We start from the raw sequence: 20,761 nt of genomic DNA on the forward strand, positions 1-20,761 counted from the left end.
CTTTTAAGAGGCCCACGGAGCAGCATTCCTGTAGAGTCAAGGCCGGCTGGGTGTGTATGGCTGGAAGGCCACCAGCTGGGAAGAGGGTACTTACTGTGGGCTGAAGCCCCTACAACGGGAGAAGGCGTGCCCTTTAGGCAGGTGGGGTTGCTGAGCAAGGCACACACAGAGACCCTGCCCAGATGTCCCAGTTGGAAGTCCCACTAGGGGAAGATTTACAAGTGACCATGGAAAGGAGTTGGGCAGCCGAAGGTAGGATCACATCTTGCACCATGGCTCCATGGAAGGAGGAGCATGAGCATGGAGAAGGGAACAACTGAAGGCAGTCAGGGAAAGGGAGTGAGAGTAATGGCCCTGAAACACCTTGCGGCTGTCCTGAAGGACCCTATAAGCAACTGGCAGAATAAAGGTTTGAGAACGCAACTTTCTTCCTCTGTGTGTGTGTGTGTTTGAATGCGTCTGCTTAATGGTTGAATGGAGAGAAGCCCCTACAACGGGAGAAGGCGTGCCCATTAGGCAGGTGGGGTTGGTGAGCAAGGCACACACAAAGACCCTGCCCAGATGTCCCAGTTTACAAGTGACCATGGAAAGGAGTTGGGCAGCCGAAGGTAGGATCACATCTTGCACCATGGCTCCATGGAAGGAGGAGCATGAGCATGGAGAAGGGAGCAACTGAAGGCAGTCAGGGAAAGGGAGTGAGAGTAATGGCCCTGAAACACCTTGCGGCTGTCCTGAAGGACCCTATAAGCAACTGGCAGAATAAAGGTTTGAGAACGCAACTTTCTTCCTCTGTGTGTGTGTGTGTTTGTATGCGTCTGCTTAATGGTTGAATGGAGAGCCAACCACAGCCAAGCTTACTGAAGCCTCCCCTGTTAGCCCTCAAGCCAGGCATGGGAGCATGGAATGGGATCCAGACACTACAGTTGTCTTCTGCCAGATGGTGAAGACTTTTGTTTAGTGTTCGCCCATTAACTCTTATTAGCCCCTCCTCCCTGTTTGAGGTTTTATGTGTTTATATTTTCATATTTAATTGGTTTTATTTGTTGTAAATATTGTAAAGGTATTTGTATTTTAAATACTTTTTAATATCTCAAATGTTTTAATATTCATCACCTCGAGGATCCTGAACTGAGTGGAAGGGTGGCATAGAAAGGTTTTAATACTTAGCAATAATAGCTTCGTGATCATACAAGCCTGTACAAACCCTGATCTTTAGAATACAATAGATACGAAATAAACTTCCCAAAGTATACATTTTACATATGGGCTAGTTCTCTGCTACCATACTGTTCTCTGGCCATACCATTCCCTCCTCCCAAGACCTTAGTTTTCAGCTGGCTCCTTTTCAGGAAGAATGCAGGACTACACACTTTACATTACTGTGATCTCCCCCCCCAACCATTTAGAGGCTTTTCATACTGTTGGATTAAATATCAGTACTGCCCTAATAAGAATGTGGCTTTATGTTTGCACTGCAAGTATTATGTAGTCAGATAAAGTTATATTTAACAGAGCTGTGAACAGAACACCAGACAATGGTCACTCTAGATTATTTGGCCTACATATTTGGATACCCGGGATTTAAAATCGTTACGTTTAAATTTCTAAATTTAGGATAAGAGAATAAAAAGGCCCCTGCTACATCAGACCAGTGGTCCATATGGTCCAGTAACCTGTTTCACACAGTGGCCAGCCAGTCGCTCTGGAAGACCTTCCCCTGATGTTGCCTCTTAATGCTTGTACCAAGAGGTCTGCTGCCTCTGAATATGAAAGATACAATCCTAAAGTCACTTTCCTGGGAGTAAACACCATTTAATAACATGGGAATTACTCCAGAGTACACTTTAGGACTGCTCTCTAAGTAACCTTTAAGCACACTGAATTTACCTAGGTTTTTGCTGTCCGAAGTTGACATAATAGTCCCCTCCAATGTTCCCTCTAAGCTGTGGAGTCTCGTGAGCAAAAATTCTACTTTGTGAGCTGCCGGCATTAAAGTCGTGAGCGAGCGATTTGGCTGCTGCATAAATTAGTCTGCTCTGGAGCCCTCCTTCCTGAGCTAAGACAGAAATGTGTGAGCTGGAGGCTAAAAAACTGTGAGCTGGCTCACACTAACTCAGCTTAGAGGGAACACTGGTCCCCTCCACCAAGGATTGCCCTATCTCAGGCTTTTGTCCTGACACTGAAGTTTTAGGGCTTATTATCAGAGTGGCAGGTTGACATCTCAGCTTTTGGGACTCATTTTCATGTTAGCTCTCAGCTAGCCCAAGCACTTGATAACTCTTAGACGCTATACATACCTAGTACACATGTAAACTGGAGAGAGGAGGTAATAAACTAGCACTGATAGTTCAACAACATTGTACATTTAGCACTTAGTTGGTTTCCATGTTATTTTTAGTTGATAAATACAGTAAGTCATCTCTTTAAAGCCATAAGATTTTTACTATGCACATTTGCACCATGTGATAAAAATACAAAGCAATGTGGGAATCGCTACCATTAATAGTCACAGTCAATGTAGCTTCACTGGACCCTGACACATGATATCATCATGCCTTGTCAATGAATCTCAGTGTGTGGGATTATGTGGACTAGGCAACCCTGCTTCCCCAACTGGACTCATGCTCCTTTCCATACAATTTCTGGCTATGGGTCACCCTCCTCTCAATACACTAGAGTGGGGGTTTTGCTCCCCAATACCCCGGCAGTTGGCACCTTCTCTGCTCAGTGGAATTATCTGATGCAACACTGCAGGAGTTACATGCACACAAGTGTAAACTGTAGAGTCACAGATACCATAATTACCTCTTCCCCCAGCCTTCTGACCCAGTCTCATCCATGGGCAACACTAATCCTCTTGGTGTGCAAAGCCCAGATTGACTGAAAGGTACAACAGTCCATGTGGCCAGCTCTTACCTCTTGAAGTACTCCACTTCTCTGTCAGTCTCATCCATTTCCACACCATCCACATCTTTTGGCAGGAACACATCATCTGCCGACACATAACAGCAATGGAATTAGCGGAACCTCTAAGCTTCTCAAAAAGAAGTGGCCGTGATAAGATATCCTCCCCTTCTTCCTAAACCAAGCATATGCCTCACACCAATTGAAACTTGTACCCAATCCAGGAGGCCAAAGCAGGATGCGTGCTAGGACATGTCCCTGTACCTTTTCCCTCCACCTTTTTCATATAAAAGCAGCATAGAAGGGGCTCAAAGGAAGTTATGCAGTAATTACAGGCAAATACCGCAGACATGGAGTATTCTACACTGTAGATCTGGCTTCTTGTCAATCTCAATTTTAATAAAAACCAGCCTATATTTCACCCTCAGCTAGGTAAAAATACACAGCCAGATACAAAAATTGAAGAGTGGCTTTGTTTGGACTGTAGCTTTCTGAGGCATGTACAGCTACTTTCCCCTTAATTCCCAGTCATCACAGCCTTTGACCCAATTGCCCTCTCATCACTCATACATACCACTCTTTAAACTCTATCCCATAACAATCCTTTCCAAACTATTCCTAATTCTATAAAAATCCTTATTTAATTTGCATGATTTCTGAGTAGAGCAGTAGGTTATACCTGATAAAGTAGTGTGTTTTGTCTTCTTTTTTTCTAGGACAAACCCATCCCCAGATTGTAGCTGATGGGTATGACAAATCTGTTACACACCCATCAGGGTGAAAGCTAGCAGCTGTCCTCCTACCCTGGTCTTTCTGATTGCACCTGAAAGCATCTGATGAACCTCAAGGAGTGTAAGATGTATTCCAGAAACTTCAGTGCCCTGGACACTTTTAAAGGGTCCATGCCGTTCCAAATAAACAGCTTCCAAGCTGAACAGGCTCCCTCAGAAGGGGGGACAAAGACTCACCAATGGAAGGGCTTGTTTTTTCCATTTTGTTCCTGCTCTTCTTGCCTTTGCCCTTTGGCTGGGGCAAGTCATCCAACGCCGCTGTGTGGGGCAGATGCCGGTCCCCTGCCCCTGAAGGAGCAGGCTCTTGCTCTGTCTGATCAGCTCTGCCTTCGCCTCTCCGGCTTTTCCCGTCAGTGCTCTTCTCCTTATCTCCTTTAGAGCCGCTGCATCCCCATCCCTGGCCCTGACGTGTCCCTCGGGAGCAATCACCTTGCTCTGTGCTGCTACTTCCCCTCTGGGTTTCAGGAGCTGTCCCCTTGGGTGGATTCTTCGGTCCCGTCCCCTTGGAGCCAGAATTATCACCAGTGGTAGCAACGGATTCCCCTTTCCTTGCCGGGCAGCCCTGTCGCTTCCCCTTCCTCTGCTTTCCTGTGGCAGGTGCTTGCTCTTGCAGCTCTGCTCCCTTGCCTGTTGCCACCTCCTGGCCCCTCTGCTCCCTTGCCTGTTGCCACCTCCTTAGGCTCCTGGCTAGCCCCACTCTCCTGGGGAGAGTCTGTTGGCTTGGGTGACTGAACCCAAATCATGCGGGAGAGGTTGGGGACAGCGCTGAGCCGCTTCACCACACCATTCTCAGAGGCTGGCGGTGGTGGTGGAGGCACCTCTCCAGGGCTCTCTGCCCATCGGGGGGCTACATCACTCCGTAGCAATGTATGATTATGTGGGGCACCCAGGCTGAGTGGGGACAAGTCAAGGTCAATCTCCTGCAGCTCAGATGAGCCATTGAGGTGGGAAAGCAGGTTCTTCTGTTCAAGCACAGCTGCCTTCTTGGGGAAGTCATTGACGTCCAGATTGAGGTCATAGACACTGAAGCTGGCACGGATGGAATCCTTGATGGTGTTCTTGATCTCCTGCAGCCGACTGCTCAGAAAGCTGTTCACCCGCTCCAGTTCAAGCTGGGGCCACTCTAGGAGTTTCTCTTTCGCCAGCTCCTGGTCCTGACCGGTAGGTGGGGTTCGGTCCACTCGCTTCTGGGCTTCGGCTTCCAGCTGAGCCTTCTCCTTCTCCTGTAGCACAGGAAATTAACATGAGTGTCACAGTTCCAGCAGCCTAGACCGGTGACTAGCAACTAATAAGAGAAAGATGCATGAGGAGGAAGAATGGCAGCCAGCCTCTGGCTGAACGGGATCAAGAGGCCCCTGCTTTCCAGTTTCTCACAATCGTTTATGCAGCTGGATGGCCACTCCAGCAAGCCACACTGTGCACCTGGGACTTACTGTTGGGAACCAATGAGAAGGCACCTACAGAGCGTGTGCCATGGTAACAAACCTCAGGGAGAAGATATATTGCCAGCCATTTCCCTCAGCATTTTCCCTGTGCATACAAGAGCCAGTAGAATTATCCACATCCCAGTCCCTCAACTAACAGCACTATAGCGTGAGGGGAAAAGGAGGAAGGGAGTGAGCAGAGAAACAAATGGAGAAACTTTCAGGCTGCCTGGCTCAGCTCTGCTGCAATTCAAGAGCCCAGGTGAAAACAACTGAATGGCTTGTTTACAGATCAGTTATCCACAGATAATAACTCCTTAACTCACTTCAACTTCTGATTTGTTTACACATTCGGGTGCATGAATCAGAATATGAAGTGTGTCAGGAAAGAGAAAAATAATCTGTCATGAGATCAGAAGCATAATTAACCTCTTTCCTCCCTCCAGATTGTTATTGCATGTTTGCAAAGGCAAGAGGGGCACTGATGCATAATGATTTGAGAATTACCAGAGACAGCAGGTAGTGTGCCTGAAACATATTACCAGGGGTCATTTTTTAGAAAAAGAGGTGCAGGAGGTCATTAGCATAGCTCATTAGCATAACTTATTTGCATATGCCACACCCCCTGACCTCACCGGAAGTGTGTCAGAAGGCAACACCCACCGCTCAGGCTCCGCTGGACTGTTTTGGATTGCTAGCTATTGGAGGGAGGGTGGAACGTGCAGATCTGTCCTCACAGAGGAGGGAGAGCCTGTACCAGAATAAAATCGGGTCTTAAAGGTGCCACTGGACTTTTTTGGACCGGGGGGCCGGGGGGGGGGCTCTGCAGCTTACCTGGCTGCTTCTTGCTCTGACTGAGGGCTGATGGGAGTAGGGGGCGGGGCTTGTTGCATGTGCCCGCCCCCTGGGCTCCTTACTGCCGGAGCTCCGCTCCTGTACGCTCCTATAGGAAATGACCCCTGCATATTACATAGACAAGGGCTGTTAATATAGGTTAACAGCCAAATCAGCACCCTTTGGAGAACTCAGCAGCCAGGGCTGTAGCTCAGGTCTCAGTTTCAATTTCTGAAGTCCACAGAGTCTGGAAAGACCTGTGCTTTGGAGGGCTGCTACTGAGGTATTTACAATTATACCATAGGCATTATATTGGAAGTTAGGCAAGTGCAAGATCCACTTAGTTATGGAAGCCTTTATTCATTTATTTCAGCAATCTATTGCCCTGCCTTTCTTCCGGATGGGGATCCAAAGCAGCTTACAGAAACATCTAAATATAAATCAATGAGGAAGTAAACAATATAAGGATGTAAACAAAGAAAACACCACAAGGCTGCATCCTGAGCAGCTTCTGAATCCTGCAGGGTGGCTCACACAATGGCTACAGGCTGTGATCCCTTAAGCTCTTGTCCTTTGGTTCACTCCAAGCTTCTGGTTGTGCCAATCAGGCAGTAAGGCTGGCACACATCCAGCCTTTGGCTGGAGGCACTTCATCCAGTTTAAGGACTGGAAGAGCCACTGAAGTTGGAGAAAGGCTGCAGACTTTCTTTGGTGGAATAGGAGGACATATGCCAGTACTTATCCTAGCCCTCTTCAGCACTCTTCTCAGGGCAGGCAGAATAAAGCTTGAAGGTTATATATCAAATAATGTCATTTTTTTCAACATCAGTGTGTCCATGAAAATCTGTCCATGGCCCCAAGTGGAAAAAACATATTTAGCAAATAGTTCATTTTTCTTTTCCATCCCACTGATCCCCACCCCCACCCTTGCGCACACACTGGAACTGACAGACGACTGCCCCACTGCTTTAGGGGAAAGCTACATTCAGATTGGTGTCTAACCAAGTTCTCTCCCAATCCCATCACTAGCTGAGGCCAGGACTTCCTTGGAATTCAAATTAGCCTTTTACTTAGGGCAGGGGTGTCAAACATAAGGCCCGGGGGGCGGAGCCAGCCTGTCCAGGACTCTTACCTGGCCCTCAAACAACTAGTATGCACAGAAATGTAAGGCACTCCCCCTTTTATGGTATCCCTTGGAATAAAACTAGTCTTGCATATGATTAAATACATTTACTGGGGCTTTTGTGGGTTCCCAGTAAGTCAACTGCTTTAGGAATCAGTTGCTTTTGTTTGTATTTTGAGTAAAAAAATAATACTGTTAATTGGGTTTGCCTGTATCCTTTATAAAGTTTATATCTCCGGTATCTGGTGTTACATTTTATGGCATAAATGGCCTGGCCCGACAAAGTTACATTTATGTAAGATCCGGCACTCGTAGCAAATGAGTTTGTCACCTCTTAGGGAGTCATCTTCCCAAGGTTCGTGAGGACCCATACCCTCCCCGCCCCCCTATCTCCTGAAAGTTCTGAACCAGTGTGTGCGCGCTCCCTCTCCCTTTCTCCCATGCGCATGCACGCACATAACAGCCCACCTTCTTCTTCTGCTTGTGGCGTGCACGCTTGGCAGCCTTGGCGCTGTTCAGGGGCTTCGGCTCAGTGCTGTTGATATAGTCTAGGAGTTCATCCACATCCCGGTGGTCCACGGCTGGCTCTCCCGAGCTACTGCTATGACCCAGCTTTTGAGGAAGCTCCTCTTTCCTCTTGGTTAGCCGTGAGCGTAGCTTCTCCCGGATCTCGGCGTAGTTCCGGCTTGTTGGGGCAGCTGGAGGCTGTGGAGAAAGTTGGGCTATTGGTTTGCTGCAGGTACAGCAGTCTGGATACCCTGGGGCTGCCAACCCACCACTATCTTAAACAGCTAGCGTGCTCCCAGAGTCATTTCATACTTTCTCCACCGTCACCCACGGGGATAGATAAGTTGCCAGTTCTGGTCACATAAACTATTGCAGAGGTCCAAGCTGAAGCAGAAAGCCTGCTGGTCTAAGTGCAACCACAAGGCTTTATTTCAACTGATCAGAAATTATTGGGTAGAACTGTGAGGGGTTCAAAGTTCAAATAGCGGGGGTTGCATTAATGTCAAGGCTATGAAGGCCAAGTAGTGATGTATGTCACATGTGTGTTGCCAGTGTGATCTCCCAAGCCCCTTGTCCACACACAAACAACTAAAAAACTACAAGTGAAATCATGGTTATGTTTTCACTTACCGCATTGTGACCAAAGAACTCACAGTAGCAGCAGTCACAGAATTTCCCGTCTTTCTGGGTTGTGGAGGACGAGGTGCAAGAGCTCCGCTCGGAGCTGCTGTCCTCATCCTCACCAAGCCCCTCATCCGCCTCGCAGGACTGTGGCGCGTGACAGCTTGTACCGTTTGGGAACTTGTGGCCTTTGCAGGCGGGATCCCTGCAAAAGGAAACGGAAGCAAGCAAAAGTGAGTGAGACATGTTCCCAGTGAAATCTCTCCCACCTCAGTACTGCAGACAAGATATACAAGAGACTTTCGAGAGACAAGCTTGAGCTTCAGCACAGGAGGAGAGGAGGACCCCACATCAACATAGGCACTTGACCCTTCTGAGGTAGGAATGCTGCAATGCTAAGATCTGAGAGGAGTTTTATAGGGCCGATAAAATGCGAACTACAGTACAAGATGATAAAGCTCTGCAGCATTTCCTGCCTGGCTGCGCAGGAGACAAAGCAATCTTCAGAGAAGGCCAATTTCATTATCCCGTTCTACTTGAAGTGGGATGAAAAATGTTACATCAGAAAGCAAAATCCCTGTAGGCTTAAGTCGCAAGAAATATCCCCAAAGAGGTTAGATTCCTACTCGGAGATCTTTCCAGCCTAGCACTCAGGAATGCTAAATTCTGAATGTAACCTTTTCACTTAGATTCTTCCATGAACATTCTTTCGTAAGAGAAAAACGTCATGTCAAAATGAGCTCAGTGAAGCACATGAAGACCCAAATGTAGGTGGCATATTTATTCACCATACAAAATTATACAGAGCTGGCACTTCTGTTTGAACAACTGCTACCTATCTGAAGAACCATATGTACCATTCTGTTCATTAAGATCATTATGTGAGGGCTTACCTACACGCTGTGTTTTCCCCAGGTCCTCTGAGTCCACATGATTAAAATGCGTCTCGCAAGTCCAACACTGGGAACTTAATTCCAAGGCACATGTGGGCCCGATTTGGATCAGGACCACAGCACACAAGGAGAAGGGCCTTAAGTTCTCCCCTCAAAAGGCCCCAGAGGGATACCCTTTACCCTGATGGGGTCTCCATATGCACTGACAGGGTACACCTAGATTTCTCTGATGGGACAAATAGCGCTCCTTTATACCCCACCAGAGCCCATATAGTTCCCAACCGGGCAAACAGGAGTCCCTGCATTGTTTCAGGATTGGAAAACAGTGCAAGGGATGGGGGGGAGATGATGACTGAAGTTCCTTCTCCCTGTGTGCCATGGTACCAATTTGAATTGGGCCCATGTGTACCTCAGATTAAGTTCCCAGAACAGAACTTGCAATATACCTTTTAATTGTAGTGACCTGGGGGGAAATGGAACACATAGTTAGACCCCTAAGGCTTTGCTCTGGATGCCTCCATTCTGCAGAAATTGGGTGGAAGGCAATCCCAGAGAGCCTTCTGGGGGGGCAGCATTCATTTACTCAAAGTATTTATACGCCTGCCTCTCTCTTGAGCATCTCAGTACACTGTGAACAGAATTCTCTCCCCCAGAAACACATGACTGGTATCAATCTCTAGCTTTTGAGGCATTTTAGTTCTCTCAGGCATTTGCTGGCTGATATTTTATTTTTGTTGGCCTATTCTGCTTCTGCTTGCAACTGATGTTGGGCTTTATTGTCTTTTACGTGGCTTCTTTTAATTGCAGATTCTCATTCTGTACACTGCCTTGTGAACTTTTTGCAAAGCGAAAAGGCAGGGAAGATATTTCTTAAATAAGTACCTGTGCGTTGGTCCTTGTGGGTTTGACAGGTCCCATCCCAAGATGGGTCATAGCAAGCATCTCTGAATTCCAAGAAGGAAACACTCAGCGCTCCTCTGCTGTGACAGCAGCCCCGCTTGTGGACAAAATAAATCACAGACTGCCTTGGTTCCATTTCTTGGGGACCAGCTCTGAATTCCAAGAAGGAAACACTCAGCATGAGCTCCTCTGCTGTGACAGCAGCCTTGCTCGTGGACAAAATAAATCACAGACTGCCTCGGTTCCATTTCTTGGGGACCGGAATTAAAGCAAGGCTCCTGTGGCAGCCACAGCCCCTAGCACACAGCAGGGCAAGGGCAAGGCACAACTGCCTATACAGCACGGATATGGAAGGGGGGCCACACCCTGCCTCAGACCCCACCAGTCTGCATGGGGTGCACAAGGGTTTAGCTACATCAAAGTGATGTAACATTCCATAGGATCTTACTCTAAAGCTTACACCTACATTCTAAGGAAGCAGTATCCAAGAACACTAACTGGTACTCCCAGCGAAGCATTCCCATTTGGAGACCAGGTAGGTCGCCAAGACGCCCCGGTAGTCAGGGTTGTGCACTCACCTGTTGGCGCTGGGCAGTTGATGTGAGGCAGTAGGAGGCCCCAAGGAGCCGCTGCAATGGCCGTTGCATGGGTGAGTGCAGCCTACAGGAGGTGGTATCTTCAGCAGTGGCACATTGGCAGTGGGTAAGTGCGGACTCTTGCAGGATCCGGTGGGAGGGGATTCCGCTCCTGGCTTTGGGGCTGGCGCGTGTGGGCTGAGGGCTGGTGCAGGGAACGGGGCCGCCTGTGGCGAAGAGCTCAGATGGACGTGAGGAGGGGAGCTGAAGGGCCCAGGGTGGGCAGGCATCTGCTTGGTAGGAAGGAGTGCCAGCGGCTGCGAGGGGAGGCCTGTGGGGCTGTTGGGAGGAGCAGTGAGGTCCACGTGCCGGTGGTGCTCCGCAGAATGGAAGGCCTCTCCTGCAGCCAGACAGGAACAGAGAGGTTAGACTGAACCTTTGACAGCTGAAGCTTCCACATATGCCCTGCAGCAGCTACGCCCACCCGGTGCACACTAGCCACTGCACACTACTAGAAGTATTCCCCCTCCTATAATACCTCCCAGACTTTACACCGTGTGCCTAAAGCCACAGTTCAATCCAATCTGATGCGACGGCCATGTTCCCAGCCAGAAGCCTTACTTTTAACTGTGGCACTTTCTGAAGTGACAATGACATAAAATGTCAGTTTCCCTTGAAGCATGCTAGGAAGTCCAGCCCTGTGTGCTTTATGCTCAGTGGCATGCTTCCCTAATCCTGCCCCAAGGAGATAACTCAAAGGAGAGAGAAGGAACCAACCCTTGGCCCTTTAGGTCTTGGGCTATCATGCTGTAGTCCCACATTCAGCCAAGAAAACAACAAAGCCTAGTGGGGGGGGGGGCTTAGTTGTGAACCCAACAAGGGTGATGCTTTTGCCCTGCAGGTTTGGTCTGCTGGCCTTCCCCAGGCCCCGCACATACAGACCTGGCGGGGTGGGTCTCCGGCACATGCTCTTGAACTGCTTGGGAAGCGTTTTGCAGAAGTCGAGTGAGGTAGGCAGAGGTGAGCCTGGGGTGCCGCTGGGAGCTGGGGAGAGCGCGTGGCTGTAAGGACAGGCTTTGAGCCCACCTCCTACAGCAGGGGCCTGGTTGGCACACTCCGGAGGGAGGCCGGGGTGCTTGTCACCTGAAATGGAGTCAGAGATGGAGCTGGCTGCTCTCCAAGCCCCCTGCTTGCCTCCCCACTTGGGCCACCGGACACAAGCCCATGAAAGAGGACCAAGACTGCAGGAAATCTCTTGTTAGGTAAGTGGGACAGCCCCTGGCCATAAGTCCATTAGGTAGGGACCTTCCCTGTAAAGTGTTACTTGCCCCCAGGAGAAAGGCAAGACGCAAGCTCGCATAGAGCCGTCTGTCCTCAGACAAGTATATTAACACAGGGTCAGTGACAGAGCTCTCAACGTGGCTGAGTCATTACCACCCTCATGACTCTTAGAACAGCCTCTACGAAGGAGCTGTAGGGAGAACCCCACAGCAAAAGGGAGAAGACAAAGAGCTACGCTAGTGCGAACCTGAACTCACCTGGTACAACAGGTGTCCCCCCAAGGGAGCTCCCCTGGCCTGCCCCATTGACATGCTGGGAGTTCCAAAGCCCCGAAAGCTTGTGCGCAGACAGGAAGGAACTGGGGTCCCAGTCTCCTGAGTTCCCGTGGCACGAGGATGAGGATGACGAAGACGAAGAAGAGTGGGAGCCTGCCCCGCAGGACTGTGACTTACAGGCTGTGTGAGACAGCGAGACCTGAAGAGAGAAGGCTGGTGACTCAGACAGCAGATCCAAAATACCAAATTAGCTTATTCTTTCAAACATGATGGGCCGACCTTTGTCCCAGAATATTCTTACCATGGTGGGCACAGGACATCTCCATGGGAGCAATAAGGCTGAGGCCTCTTGGGAAGAAGACCTATCTACTCTTGCTTCCGCTCCTGTTCCCCTTTCCCACCACCACAAATGGTCAAGGAAGCAAAGACTAAAAGGCCCCAGTGTGTAGAAAACTCATTCACTAAGGCCGTCACTGGCAGATCTTGCAGCTTGGAGACAACAGGTACATATATGCAGCTGACTGCAGAAAGGGTCACTGAATATGACCAATCCAGGGAGACCTCCTGTGTAGACGACATTCACAGCTCTCTTTGTCTAAGACCACCTCCTCTGGAGTAAGCAATGGACTTGCAATACACTTCACAGGGTTAAATGCTTACCGCCAGTGCCTGCTCTTGGACTGCCCTCCTTTCTTCCTCTTCTACGCTCTGCCTACAGCTTTGGCAGATCCATAGTGGCATCTCTCCCAGCAGGTTCTGCACCAGTGCCGGCACAAAGTCTGGGGGCAGCCGCTCACCTGGGGACACCAACCCATTGTGGGATGGTCCTCCCCAATCTTTACGCTCCCGGTGACATAGCAAGCAGCACGTCTGCACGGATTGGTTGGAAGTAGGCAGCACCTGCAGAAAGACACACAGACGTATAGCAGCTTGTTTAGGCATTCGTCTGGAGCTGATGTAGACAGCCCTTTACTCAGGCATGTAGTGTCATGGTCCACCTTGCATCTCTGTCAAATTAAGCGCCAGGGCTGCGTGAACCAGTATAACCCAATGGGCACAGCAGAGGGACAGACCATCCAATTACAACCCACAGTAGGAAGCTAGACGTTCTGTTCTACCTGATTCCGCCCCCTTGGGCTTTGCTACTACAATACCATTCGCACAAACTAACCCTGGGTCAAAACCCTATCCACATCCATTTGCAGAGCAGCAGACATAGGAATGAAAGAACGAACACAGCCTGTGGTAGCAGAGAGTACGTATATTACCAAGCAGGGCATACGCTTTCTATCCCAGTGCTTTCTTGCTTTTTTTCTGTTCTCATCCTATCCCCCCCCCCCCCGGTTTCACACCTTCTTTTTAAAACCCCCCGGTTATCCAGCTTTCAGTTCGATTCTGCCTCAGTCCAGCAAGCTGCTTCCCCAGCCCAACACACACTGCACTACCCCAGTGCCCTGTGGGCTCAGCGGGCAGGCAACCTGTTCCATGCTCAACACTTGAAGGGGCTGAGGAACAGCTGCAGCTGTCTGAGGCCGAGCTCATCTCCCTGCTGCTCTTTTCTTCCCACAGGAGGAGGCCTGGCCTATAGTTTCCTGCCTGGCTCTGGGGCAGAAGACATGCAACAGCCCAGCCGGCCACAGGATTGCTTAGAGATTGCGACAGGCATGAAGAGTTAAGGGCAGGATCGTCATTGTCTCCCACCAACTGAGGCGCCCAGGACAATAGGCTGCGCATCTAACTGCTGCTGCAAAACAGATGGTCTCGCTCAGCCTCAAGGTGAGACAAAGCACAAGGGGCAAAGAGTGCACTGGAAGGAGACAGAAGGAAAACTGGGTTTCTCTTCCCACAATCACTGCAGGGACAGTCACGCTCCGGGGCAGGGAGGGACAATAAAAGTGACAAGGGGAGACTTTCACAATTTGGCTGGCAGCCCTGGGTCCCACAACTCTCACAGAATCAGACACACCCCATGATAAAAAAAAAAATAAGCAACATCTTGCCAGTACTGGAAGGGGAGGAGGCTGTGAAGTTAAGAAATATGCCTATCATCTACAATCCACTGGATGTTGCTTTCTGTTGCTAAATAATATACTTGAAGGCCAACATACTTTTTCTGAAAATAGTTCCACAAGCATCAACCTTTGAACCTGGAACTTAATCCTTAAGCTCCAGCTTTATTTAGATATTTGCAAGTGGGAGACCGGCAAAGACTTAGGGGTGTCTAATTTTCCACCATATCCCCTCCATCTTTCCCTCCTCCTGGCAGCCCCTGTATCCTCTCCTCACTTCCTTCTCTGCTTCCCACCCATCAGCCAATCTACCTTTTATCTGCCTTGACTTCTGTCAGTAAAAGGCAGGGAGGGGGCAATAAGTAAATAAATAATAAATATAGCTGAAGACGAGTCTCCCAGATCCTAGTCTGAAACTCTAACCACTACACCACACTGGCTTTCATATGGTTGCTGCTGTTGAATAAGAGTGAGCAGCTGGGCCTGCCAGTGGTCCCCAATTAATCCTCCCTCAAAGGCAAAAAAAAAAGAAAAGAAAAAAGCCCAGGGAAGGGCTCTGCCGCCCTCCCCTGTCTTTTACTGATAGAAACCAAGGCTTGAAAGCTGGCACTACTGTTGTGCTTGCCTAGCAACCCCCACAAAGGCCACTGCAGGGGACATTTGTTTCTTAAAGGACAAGTTCTATTTTAATTCTTTTGGTGGGTTTTAAACTACCCCCTGTATTTCTATTTCAGTTTTTTTTCTGCAAACCTGAGGCTTTCCTCATGTTTGTAGAAAAATGTCTTGTCTGTTCATGGTTCCTACCTACAGATGGGGCTATGTTGTAAATTTAATGTTTTGAAATTCCAGTTTTCTCTCCAAAGTGGCTTACAGCATAGTTCTCTCTCTATTGTATCCTCATAACAACAACCCTCTGAGGTAGATTAATTTAAGAGAGAATGATTAGGCCAAAGTCACCCTGTAGGCTTCCATGGCATGGTGGATATTCAAAGCCTCGTCTCCAGGATCCCAGTCTAACCAATATACCATGCTTTTACACCATAAAATTCTATACCAGTGAGTGAATCTCTTACAACAGGAACTGACAAAAGCAAAGGATAAATTCAGATCACAGACTGTAACTCTACTCCTTGTCATCTATATTAGTGTATGCAACCCATGCTTAACTGGAAATTGCAGGTTTTCTGAGACAAATTTTAATTCTGCTGCAGGGTACAAATAGTAGTTCTTCTGATAGTCATTTTAAGAGCTTAGCATTATTATTTTTTGCACAGCCTCCTGTGACATTTGTAGCAGGTGTGCATGGAGGCCTAGAGTTTCACCTAACCCATACCCTTGCAATAAAAGTCCTGTTCCGTAACCAGGACCTGCTACCTGTGTCTCTGAAATACAGTTATTCTGCTGATTGCTACTGCTCCTGACTTAGCATACAGGCCTCTAAAAAAGTCACTGGCTATCCCTTGGAGACTAGTAGCCTCTCCTGTATCTTGATGGTTATGCAAGTGGAGGCAGCCCATGCTAAAGAAGGAAAAGTTCCTCTCCAAACCCACTCACTCAGCCCTTGCTTTGAATGCTTTGAGTTAGAAGATACATGGCCCTGTCACTCCTTGCCTCCTTGTGATCTAGTGATTTATAGTCAACTTTTTTGCTAACTGATGCTGCTGGACATCAATCAAGTAGTATTTACTAATGTGGAAGCAGAATGGTCCAGCACCTTCCCATCCATTTACCAAGTGCCACTCTCTCAGGCCTTGGATGAAACCAAACATCACCAACTGAGCAACAAATCTTTGTTTTGACTGATGATGCTCCAGGTGTTCAGTGCTTAACTCTCTCAGGCCTTGGATGAAACCAAACCAAACAAATCTTTGTTTTGACTTATGATGCTCCAGGTGTTCAGTGCTAAATGCAGAAGAGTTCTCTCACAGGATGCTTCCACTTTAGTTTTCATGTGGAGAGTTTCTTTGTGAAAGCAACTCCCCATGAGAATTAAGCAGTTTATAATAAATTTAACTTTCAAGCTTCCTGGAGTTGGTAGACCAGTATGAAATCACAGCTAGCTCAGCTGTAAAGATAACAGATGCTCCTGAAGAAACCACTGCTGAGCAGTCTAGCCTACTCAAAGGACTGCTAAGGAAAAAATGGGATGAGGCCACATACAGTGCCTTAAGATAGTGGAAGGAAAAGCAGGAGATAAACATAATATAATAATGAAGCAGAGCATAATTTTTACATCATCCTGGAAAACTAAGGCAGTCTTGTTTCCTGAGAGGACTGGAGAATGGCCATAGCTCAATGGAAGAGCATCTGCTTGGTATGCAGAAAGTCCCAGGTTCAGCCCCCAGCATCATCAGTGTGTAGGTAATATGAAAGACCTCAGCTTAAGACTCTGGAGAGCTGCTACCAGTAAGAACAGACAATACTGACTTTGATGGACCAGTGGTGTGATTCAGTATAAAGCAGATTCAAGTGTTCAACTATCACTTCAGTGAACTCTGAACTTTAGTTACACCAGAGGAGTTTTCAAACAATGTTTTTAAATGTATGCATGAAGAGTCACAGACTTCAAGTTCTCTGTTCTAAAAAAATATATGAAAATAGAGTCCTCTGTGACTGATGCTTCAGTTTCCATAACTGACAAAGGTCCAATCACTAACAAAAGCTTGGGAGGTTATGCTCACCCTATTGAATAGGGTCTGAATACAACATGCCCTCCATTGTATTCACTAAGGTTCATGTTGCACCATATAATCACTGCATGTGGAGGAAAAAAACTATTCCTATCTTTCCAGAATAGCTAGTCTCCTGTTCTAATAATTTCACAGCATCCATCTTTTCTAGATAATGGCTACCAGCTTCCATACTAGCCCAGTTCCACCAGGATTCATTCAACACTGCCAAATTTCTAGTCCCTGTGCTCCTTTCTGAACCAAGAGGATCCCATATCACATAAACATAAAAGCTGACAAATATGCTGTTACTGAATAATGCAAGTCAATTTTTTTGGTCCTACCTACACTGTTCAAGTCTAAGAGCACACTACCATCTCAGTTTGATAATGGGTACTGCTAGTACTCAGGAGTCTTTGCAGTTAACTTTTCAAGTCATATTCTTCCCACAACTAGCTTCCCATCAGTACCACAAATAAGCAATCCTATACAACTCCTGCATTAAGCAAGTCCTACCGAGTTCACAGGAGTTTATTCCCAAGTAAGAACACACAGGACTACCATCTCACTCTTCTAACATTAATTAGTATTCCAAATTTCATTTGTAGATATTAGCCTCATTATCACGGACCTCAAGTCTACAATTCACATCACCTCAAATCTATATCACCCTCCCCAACCCATAAGATCTGTAATACTTTTTATAAGCCTTTGGCAAGGTACTCCATTCTCACTAGTATCATGCAGCATCTTTCACAGACAACAGCAAAGTCTTGACCACATGACACAGGTACCCTGGAATAACCTCAGGTTGCCTAAGGCATATCTCTAGTTTACTACATGGTAACAGACAAAACCCACACAGGACAAAGACTTTCAGAAGCATCAAAATCTCTCTCACAGTAACTATGAGAAAAAGCTATTATCATAAGCCTGGGCCAAAATTATTAAGAGATTTAACTGAGCAACACATAGAAATGAGATATCCCAAAGAGAATCATTGTGCTGACACACCTTCAACCAGCTCCAGGCTTCTTCTTACCACCTCTGCAAAAAGACAGAATATGGTAATCCAAAAAACAAAACATACACCACCCAAAAACAGGCAAGCGAGCAAACAAAAGCCCCTGGAAAACTAGAGGAGGAAGCACTGACTTAACCAAGGGCCACCTTTGAGAAATGAGACCAAGCATGTTTGTCTCTGGCTACTTAAAGAAACCCAACCACTACCTAGGAAGAATTCTATTTATAGAGTTTCAGTTCTACCACTAATTGGCCTAGCACCCAATCAGCAAAGAGAATTACTGAGCATGCTCGATAGATCTTTAGATGCTTTATAAGGGAGAAAGCTTTGACCATGAAGGAAATGGGGTGTATTTTGTCAGCCGTGTCTAATTTTTTTTCATGAAGTTGACCTATTAGATTTACTTATGTTCAAATTGTTCTTGCTTTTAAAAAGTTATTGTAGGGCTTACTTATCAGAAGCTAGCTTGAATATATGTAGCTCCTAACTTATTTATAGGCTTTTTTTAGCTTCTACAATTCCTTTTGTTAGCACCCAAGACTATGTAAGAAAACATAAGCTGAACAGCTGAATCCTTAACAGTCCCTTTTTAGATTCTAGGGAATAGAACTAGGCAGAGTATCAGTACTTGCTCTGATTCTTGTTGCTCTTAGATGTGCTTCTAGTCATGTAGGTTTCAAAATAACAGCATCTTTTTTTCCTTGTGAGCTACCAATTATAACCTCTCAATGCTACAGTCAAGTTGGTGAGTGTATCTTGAAATACATTAATCTCTGGGGCCCTTGGTTGACTAGTGAGAGACTAGGTTTCCACAGAGAAGGTATGGTTGTATTTTCAAGGCCAGAACCTAAAGTTTATCTCTTGAGGATGGAACTAATTTTGAATCCCTTCTGATAATGTTGTGGATTTGCTGCTGTTATCTTTTCAAGATATTCACATTCTTGGTCCTCTAGGAAAGTGAGATACTTCTCTCCCCTCTCATGCTGCTTTGGAAATGAGAAACTGAGGTGTTCAGGATACTAGAATTTGGTGGATTTTTCTATGATGGCTGTGTACATCTAATTTAGGGCTAGGATTGCCAGATCCAGGCTGGGAAACTCCTGGAGATTTGGGGATGGAGGTTGGGGAGGACAGGGACCTGAGTGGGGTATGATGCCATGGAGACCGCCCTCTAAAGCATCCATTTTCCCATGGGGAACTGATCTCTGTAGTCTGGAGATGACTGTAAGTTGGATCTCCAGGTCCCACCTGGAGGCTGGCATCCCTATTTAGGGCTACAGTTTCTAAACTGGCTAATGTGCTTCCTGGTCAGCTGATGAGCCTGTGGAATTAAAGGCATAGTTTTAAAAGGCTGCTTGGATATTCTCACAGTGGGGGGAAATATTAGACTCTCTTTTCTTCTAACAGTGACTGGTGTTTGCTCATTCAATAAATTACCTTCAAGATCTCAAAAAGCAGCTATATGGAACAGCACATCTGGATTAAACACTTTTATAGCTTTGAGAGCTATAAAGCAGATCACTTTTTTTTTACAACTGGACCAAGTATCTACTTTTTCCTATTACAGGATAATTTGTTTGATTCTAGTAGTTAATTCAAATGTTTGTTTTCTGGAATCAATGTTGATTTTTTAATTCTGAGCCAGTTCTGACTGATGCTTCTGCTCTAAGTAAAGTTTTGGCTTTGCAAGAATGCTTTTTCAAAGGGGACATAGAGGAAGGAAAAATTCTAACTTGTTTTTAACAAAGAATTGGGAGGCAGTCATATCCGGTACCTGAGCAACCCAAACCTACCGTAGGTAACAAACTAGTTAGTACTAGTGCCTTTCTCCACAGTGGCTTCAAAAGCCATCACTTGATGGTCTTTCCTATCACTAGATTGCGGTGTTGCCTGCTGGCATCCCATCAAAGCACAGGGTTGGATGGGGGGAAGGTTGAAGAGGAAGGAATGTCTTATAAAAGCTATTTGAGAATGCCTTGTATTTATCCTATGATAAACTCTCATTTCTTGTCTGGAATGGTAACTTCTAAGGCTTACTAGAATTTTCCTTTCACAGTATCTTGCCACACACCTTTCTGCATTGGGATCTATGGAACAAGTAACCAATTATAGGACTATGATTCTCAAGGGAGATGTGAATGGATGTAATGTAACAGCTTTTTGGTCCCACTATGGAATCCTTCTATAAGCAAAGGAGAGGGATTTTAGCACTAGTTTGTAGAAGGTTTTATTTCTGGGCCTTTCTCTCTAATCTGGGCTATGATCCAGAAGTGTGTGCATCTCCCTTTCAGCAAATATTTACTGAGTACCTCTGTTTTTCTGGGCACTGTGATGCTGAAACCTGTAAATGCATATTGGGAAAACTCTCTTCCAGGACTTCTTAAACCAAAATCTTACTTCTGCACTGCTTTTCCAACACGGATGTTTTAAAATGATTTGGAACTCTGGCTCTGCCCCAACCACTTTCCAGTCCTGTGTGTTCTCTGTGTAGCATTACAGGGCAAGTGGCTGTCCAGTTCCAGAAAAGAGTACCATGACATGACCATCTCCAGGGATGAGGAGGACAGCAAGAGCGTCAGCCACCATTGTTTGGCCCTGTTATCTATGTAAGTAGTATATGTGTGGCAAGGGATGGGGGAATATGTTAACTATAACCATGTTAAAAAGGTAAAGCTAAAGGTTCCCTTGCTCGAAAGCCAGTCGAATCCGACTCTAGGGTTGCAGTGCTCATCTCGGTTTCAAAGCCGAAGAGCCAGCGCTGTCCGAAGACGTTTCCGTGGTCATGTGGCCGGCATGACTAAACACCAAGGCACACGGAACGCTGTTACCTTCCCACCGAAGTGGTACCTATTTATCTACTTGCAATTTCTTGCTTTCGAATTGCTAGGTTGGCAGGAGCTGGAACTAGAGATGGGAGCTCACTCCATCATG

General features: G+C 46.8%; 1 protein-coding gene across 1 annotated transcript in view; it reads right to left on the reverse strand.

Annotated features, from left to right (window-relative positions):
• FAM193B (family with sequence similarity 193 member B) overlaps nucleotides 1-20,761 on the reverse strand; it is a 37,692-nt gene that overhangs the window by 3,848 nt on the left and 13,083 nt on the right. The window contains exons 2-10 of the mRNA XM_015412501.1: nucleotides 12,789-13,028; nucleotides 12,111-12,327; nucleotides 11,515-11,715; nucleotides 10,576-10,972; nucleotides 8,214-8,409; nucleotides 7,545-7,781; nucleotides 4,367-4,918; nucleotides 3,873-4,332; nucleotides 2,917-2,992 (exon numbers count right to left, since the gene is read on the reverse strand). Of these exons, the coding sequence (XP_015267987.1) occupies nucleotides 2,917-2,992; nucleotides 3,873-4,332; nucleotides 4,367-4,918; nucleotides 7,545-7,781; nucleotides 8,214-8,409; nucleotides 10,576-10,972; nucleotides 11,515-11,715; nucleotides 12,111-12,327; nucleotides 12,789-13,028 (2,576 nt within the window). The remainder of the gene's footprint in view (nucleotides 1-2,916; nucleotides 2,993-3,872; nucleotides 4,333-4,366; nucleotides 4,919-7,544; nucleotides 7,782-8,213; nucleotides 8,410-10,575; nucleotides 10,973-11,514; nucleotides 11,716-12,110; nucleotides 12,328-12,788; nucleotides 13,029-20,761) is intronic.

Source organism: Gekko japonicus, unplaced genomic scaffold, assembly GCF_001447785.1.
Source record: "Gekko japonicus isolate JY-2015 unplaced genomic scaffold, Gekko_japonicus_V1.1 scaffold100, whole genome shotgun sequence".
NCBI lineage: Eukaryota > Metazoa > Chordata > Lepidosauria > Squamata > Gekkonidae > Gekko > Gekko japonicus.